At 40.1% G+C, this 6991-nt stretch overlaps 1 protein-coding gene across 3 annotated transcripts; it reads left to right on the top strand.

The window, feature by feature from the left end:
- The first annotated feature begins 289 nt into the window (after positions 1-289).
- On the top strand, positions 290-6297 carry LOC148647763 (uncharacterized). 3 transcript variants are annotated; one of them, XM_088608081.1, is made up of 4 exons: positions 291-471; positions 4448-4499; positions 4762-4865; positions 5041-6297. In XM_088608081.1, exon 4 carries the CDS (start codon positions 5067-5069, stop codon positions 5898-5900), a length of 834 nt encoding a protein of 277 aa, XP_088464207.1. In that variant the 5' UTR covers positions 291-471; positions 4448-4499; positions 4762-4865; positions 5041-5066; the 3' UTR covers positions 5901-6297. The 3 variants fall into 3 exon arrangements, with proteins under 3 accessions (XP_088464209.1, XP_088464207.1, XP_088464208.1); XM_088608082.1 differs by lacking the exon at positions 4448-4499; XM_088608083.1 differs by lacking the exons at positions 4448-4499; positions 4762-4865 and having other exon boundaries at positions 290-471.
- The last annotated feature ends 694 nt before the right edge of the window (positions 6298-6991 follow it).

Below are 6991 nucleotides of genomic sequence, written 5' to 3'. Positions count from 1 at the left end.
TCTTGTATAATTACTGTACATTCCAATCATTTGCTCATTCAGCAAGTCAGGTCCATACAAGAAGACCTGTACGGTATAGTTCAGTGGGACACCTGCCCCAGAATGTCTGAGGCCCCCAAAGTTACCAGATCATCCTAAAATGAGCCCTGGAGCGAGGGAGACGCCTTGCCTTTGGAATCACAGCTGCGCTTATCGAAGATGAGCCGCAGCTGTGAGGGCACACTGAGCACCAACCCCCCTGAAGAGGAGGAGCCGCAGTTTACAGGCACTATCTGCTATTGGAGCAATCTTAATCTCTCTATCTGGCTGCACCATCTCTCTGCTTTAACACCCTCACAGCCACTCTCTGCCACTCTGGAAAAACACTAAGGAGCACCCTGATCTGAGATCTGCGCTTGGACCTCAGCCGATCATCACACTGCCACTCTATCTGACAGCAGAAGCAGCGTAACAGTCTACAGCTGAAGAGAGGTCTGTTGTATCTCACAATCCCTTTTTTTAAATTCACTAGTTAGGGGGAACCATCCAGTTCTAGACAGTTGTGGGAAAACAATAAAAAGACTGAACTTGTTAATCATGTCATGAAGAAGAATAAATTATAGCATGCTTATGCTTTGCCAAGGAGGAAATAGCCCAGTGTTGCATTAATGGACTATTTCAACCTGGTGCATCTCAGGGTCCAGCTGTTAATAAAACCTGAAAAATTCAAGTAGATTGAATAGATCAATCAATACAGGCACTTAGGTGGCTAAAATGATATATAGGAACTGCATTTTGTTACATTTTGTTACATCTGAACATCAGTGTATTTAGAATCACCTACTGTACCACATTTGGAGATAATGGGCTAAAACAGTCCCTTAACAGGAGCAGTCTGTGTAAAACATCATGTTTTGCCAATAGCAGGTGTCCATGGGAAATGTATTGCAACACATTTTGAAATGAAAATCACAAGTACTGTAGCTTATATGGTTCTAAAAAATGACTATAACGATTCCCAAAACAGAGGCATGGTTTTAGCTTGGTGAAGAAAATAGTGGTCGTGAGGCTTACACAAAGGACTGGCAGCTTGTCTACTGCTGATGGTGTGTCTAACATGATACTGAGAAATAAAATGTCTATGGGCTACATACAACATCCTACCTCAGTACTAGAGTTGTAGAAGCCAGAGAAAACATGGTGATTAAGTGATTAAAGACACTTTGGAAGTCCAACACTATGATAATAATAATAATAATAATAATAATAATTGCTTACACTTATATAGCACTTTTCTGGACACTCCACTCAAAGCACTTTACAGGTAATGGGGACTCCCCTCCACCACCACCAATGTGCAGCATCCACCTGGATGATGCGACGGCAGCCATAGTGCGCCAGAACGCTCACCACACATCAGCTATCAGTGGGGAGGAGAGCAGAGTAATGTAGCCAATTCATAGAAGGGGATTATTAGGAGGCCATGATTGGTAAGGGCCAATTGGAAATTTGGCCAGGACACCGGGGTTACACCCCTACTCTTTTTTTCGAGAAGCGCCCTGGGATTTTTAATGACCACAGAGAGTCAGGACCTCGGTTTTACGTCTCATCCGAAGGACAGCGCCTGTTTACAGTATAGTGTCCCCATCACTATACTGGGGCATTAGGACCCACATGGACCACAGGGTGAGCACCCCCTGCTGGCCCCACTAACACCTCTTCCAGCAGCAACCTTAGTTTTTCCCAGGAGGTCTCCCATCCAGGTACTGACCAGGCTCACACCTGCTTAGCTTCAGTGGGTTGCCAGTTGTGAGTTGCAGGGTGATATGGCTGCTGGCAATGATGTTGAAAGGATGTATGTTGAATCCTATACAATGTTTAGCTCCAGCTGTAGTCGATATATAATCATTATGCCAGCTGTGTGGACCAGAGATCTCAAAGTCGGTTCCTCGAAGGCCTAGCCTTTTTTGTTCTTTTTTGAGTAATGAATTAAACTGTTAATATTTTATTAACAGTAGGCAGACACCAGGTAACTTGGATCCTGGTTAGAAATATTCCAATTATGCAGTTCAATTAAATGCCAACTATGAACAGATGCAGCTGTTCCAAATGTGTGTCAAAACGTATTGCTTCAGTTAGCTATAAGTGCGCTATACTGCCCAGAGAGTCGATCAAAGGGATTGATCATCTGTGGTGAGTCAAATGTTAGTAAAACAGTAGCTTAATTTAATCTGTTGTGCTACTTCTTTACATTTATTTAATGTGGGATATTAATATAGAATGATATAACTAAGGGAACATTTGGGTAGCTAAAAAAGAAAAATCAAAAGTATGATAAAGATTCTGAACATTATTAATATTAATTTTAATAATATAAATATATTATATAGTTGGTTGTGGCACCTTAAAATAAGGTACACAATAGTATTCCACCTCCCTCATATACATTTTCTGCATCAAATTCTTTAATTTAGTCACGTGCAGTAGTTATTTAGCAAAATGTTTTGACATGCTGGTTCTAACATGAACACTTGCTCTCATTGTGATTCCAAAGAAAAATTAAACACTTGCTGTTGCTGTTGCAAAAGATTGTAGCAAATGGAAACAGCAATGCTTGTTTACCAAATGTAAATATTGCAGTAGTGAGTAAAGAAAATAATATTTGATTAATATTTGGGGGAGGGGCTAAATATAAAATAAATATAAATAATAATGATAAGATCATTAATGTTCAGGATTTTGTAATAAATCCAATCATTTTTAATAATTCATGACATAATCTGTCTTACATGTTTAAAGTTACATTGTTAGACTTTATACTTTCGTTTATACTATAGTATTCTTAATAGACTCCTATTATTTTAAAGTCAAAATAAGAGCAAAAGACTAATTACTACGCTTTATGAATTAGTAATTTCTAATTACTTACTAAGGGAAGACTAATTATATTCCATATTTAGTCAATTAGACTAAATTAAAAGTAGTGTTTAGATGTTTTAGGCGACCTGACTAAGATTATGACTAAATCTTAAACTGGTAACTAAATTAACATAGCCTGGGTAAAACATGTGAAGGACTTTTTTTCTCCCAAATATGACATTTCATCTCCTACAGGTGACTTTTCTTCTCCTACACTGCACTTCACATACTCCCCTTGTAGACAGCAGGCTTCATCAAATACATATGTGTCCAGCCCAGTAAGCAGCATAAACCCTTGCTGTTTAGAAAGAGGTTACTTTCCAAAACTATTTTGCATACAAACAGTTGTAGTTGCAGACATTTTCAATGAAATATGTCATACACTTAGCTTAGTATAGTGCGACCCGCTGCATTTTATCATCTTTAGTTAACTCCAAAAGGTGGTGTATCTCAACAACAGACCATGTGTTCACTGTACAGGATGTTAATGATTGCCCTGCTTTTCAGAAATTCATTTAAAAGGGACACGTGTGTCAAAGAGCGATATGCCAATTCTTGGCTGGCGGCCAAGTTGCTTTGTCGAATACAGACACTCCCAGCGTTCATTTTTTTTTTGCCTGCAACAGCCCTGGGGTTACAGTTTTATGCTGGTTTCCCTTCTACCCCAAATATAAATTTCTGGCTGTGCCACTGCTGACAGCTGCTGAAATGGGCAATTAGAATAACAGGTTTCTGTGTGGATTTACACGATAAAGACACCTTAGCAACATATTGATGGGAGGGAGGGACATGCTAAGATTCGCGGTTTTGTAATAAAGTGCTTTTTTAAACATTCATGGCAAAATATGTCTTACATACTTTTAAGTTACATTGTTACTTAAGCATTAAAACAAAACATCAATTATTTAATGCGTATGTAAACCTGAAGAAAACACATCACATTCACAACAGACTGTAAAAAAAACATTTTTTTATATATCTGGCTGAGGAAACACGCTTTGTGAAAATGCCCCATGGTGTCAGATTTTCTACAGTAACTCTTTGCAGGTAATTACTGTTATGTATATTATTATTAATTTCATATTTAATATACTGTGATATATATAATGAATAAGATGTCAATACAGTATACATATTCATGTATTTTATTATTAAGAAAAGAGTCTCAATTATCCCCAAGGGGTTATTTGTTAAAAATACATCTTGCACATTGGCTGTGAATTGAACTCAGACCTCCTACATGGCAGGTGAGAATTCCACCACTGAACCCTCAAGGCATCACTCTGTTGGGAGGGGCTAAACTAAAAACCACTACATTTCATTTTCCAAAGAAGCAAATGTCCCTGAAGTTCCTTGATATGACTGAATGGAAACTTACACAAATTTACTGAGAAACACTGGAGGTTTTCCTTGAAGAAAAGCCTTTCATGTTAGTTCAGAGCAGTTTAGTCTGTTGTATCGGCTCCAATGCAACTCACAGCACAGAAATGCAAGTCAGTCTTTGAAAGTCATTCAGGTTCCTTCTAGCCTCTTTTTTATGTGCCTACAGACTAAGTCTGGAGCCGTGGTAGTTCTGACGGCATGGGCGGGTTCAATCCCAGGTAGGGGCAAGCCATGCGGCTTTAATTCCTTCCAGACGGCTCCCAGGTCCACTCAAATGAGGGGTTAATCCTTCTGGGGGTAATAGGTAGGCTGGAGCGTGATGCTGACCACATCGCCTCTACCTCCAGTGTCAGATGGTCAAGAAAATTGTGGCCCTTGCCCCCCATTCCCCATGAGCCTTTATGGCCTGAAAAGGGGACCTACCTACCTACGTAAGTAGCCTATCAGTAGGGCTGGTCATAACTCTCTCATCCACTGCAGGTGAAGCCCTGTGAGTGAGATCCAATTCCCTACAGACCAAAGTTCCAGGAATTGGAGACGTCTTTCTGAGGAGAAGAAGAGACTTCTTTCTGTCTGCCCATCAGGTCAGCCACGATTAACTAAAAAACGACAACAACAATTTGGTCATTGTATAATAATGCAAAGGAACTAGTAATAGGTTTATTCCAGGCTGAAAAGAGAAGAGAGAAAACACAACATTTCGGCCATGGAGCCTTCTTCAGGTGTATAATTATGTCCATGTTTTCTTTCTACTTTCAGTTCATGCACCTATTGAGCTTGTAAAGATGGGAAATGAACAGGGAACACCCGTATGTGACTGGGATAGTGATCCTGATGCCCTGTGGCCCAATTGGATGGCTGACATCTCTGACAGCAAGTCTGTGGCTGAGCTCTCAATTCCTGGGACACATAACACCATGGCTTTCTATGGAGGCGCCTTGGTTGAATGTCAGAGATGGCCTCTCTCTCAGCAATATAAGGCTGGCATACGATTCGTTGACATTCGATGTCGACATATTGAAAACAATCTTACCATCCACCATGATGTAGTTTATCAGCAAGCGGTTCTGGGGGATGTGTTTCGAGACACCATTGCGTTCCTGAAAGAAAACACAGGAGAAGCGATTCTCATGCGCATAAAAGAAGAGCACGATGAAACATGCTGCACTCGCTCTTTTGACGAAACTCTGAAAAACAAAATTGAGGCGTATGGCCAATCACATTTCTGGGTGGAAAACCAAGTCCCAACCCTTGGTGAAGCACGGGGAAAGATAGTTATTATACAAAACTATCCCTGTGCTTCTGTTGGCATTAACTATTGGTCATTAGATATTGCAGATGATTACCATGTTCCAACAATTTTTCACACCCCACAGAAGTGGTCAGGAGTGAAGGACCACCTAGAAAAGGCAAGGTATGGCGATCGCTCCCAGATCTTTCTGACCTTTGCTTCAGGGTCGAGTGGTGGGGCATACCCTAACGCAGTTGCTGATAGAGTCAATCCTGAGCTCTACTACTACTTGAATGGATTTGGAGACCAAACGATTCGTTGGGGAATCATAGTCATGGACTTCCCAGCTTCAATACTTGTCCACAAGATAATTCAAAGCAATAAATAACTACTGGAACCAAGAAATGCATGATAGAGGGATCACTGCTGTCTGATACCCCTGTTTGGTTTTATGCTTTGCTCTAGATTTATAGACAATACAGTTGAAAATGCTGCAATACTGAAGTAAAGGCTTGTAAATCTGAGTTGAACTCTTAACAGCTGTCTGATTTAGTTCTGGCTATGTTAACATAGATAAAGTAAAAACGCACCCAATAACTACTTAATAATGGTTCTTATTAACCTAACAATAGCAAGATTGCATCTGAAGAAAATATATCTTTTATTCTGAAACAGTGGTGTTCATACAAAATTGACCGTTCCTTCTGTATGTACTTTGTGTTTGTTAGAGCCATTTTATAGGTGTTGTTTTTGCAATTAAAGATTAAAGACAGCTGTTGCATTCATCTTTGTCACTTCACTTTATTGTGTGTTCTTGATTCGTGATTGTGGTGATCATACTGAAAAAGAAAGCATTAAGCAGGTGTCTTGATTCTTGCATATGCAAGGTGTATCATTACTAAACTAGGTGTTATCATTGTTTGTGACAATGCTGTATGAATGGTAATTACATGCATCATAATTACATACACTGACAATAATTAGCTCCTTGCCGCTGGTCTGTTAAGCGTACATGTATTTATCCAGAAGAAGTGTCAATGTAGTCATGGCCAGATGAGTTAAAATCATTGCTCTAACCTCTTAGGCTGCATCCTTGGAATTTCAGGAGATGTATCAAGACCCAAGATCACCCTTGACATTGGATCTCATCTTCCCTCATCTCTCAGTGATAGACTTATTTCTTTATGGAGCCTCTACATTTATTTACCAATTACATCTTTTCACACCTTTTCCCCAGGACACTCTTTCTCACCTGCTCTGACCACTGTTCTTCCTGTTCTCTCCTGTTGGCCTGTTACTGCCCTCTCTTTCCCACACACCTGAAGAAGGTCTAATCACATGTTCATCCAAATTGAAAAGTAAACTGTAAATTGAATGGCCAGCAGCCATATCACTCTGCAACTCACCCTTGGCAACCCACTGAAGCTAAGCAGGCATGAGCCTGGTCAGTACCTGGATGGGAGACCTCCTGGGAAAAAC

The sequence above is a fragment of the Lepisosteus platostomus genome, chromosome 15 (assembly GCF_059453375.1).
Source record: "Lepisosteus platostomus isolate fLepPlt1 chromosome 15, fLepPlt1.hap1, whole genome shotgun sequence".
In the NCBI taxonomy this organism is placed as follows: domain Eukaryota; kingdom Metazoa; phylum Chordata; class Actinopteri; order Semionotiformes; family Lepisosteidae; genus Lepisosteus; species Lepisosteus platostomus.
This window is presented reverse-complemented; position numbering and strand designations above follow the sequence as displayed.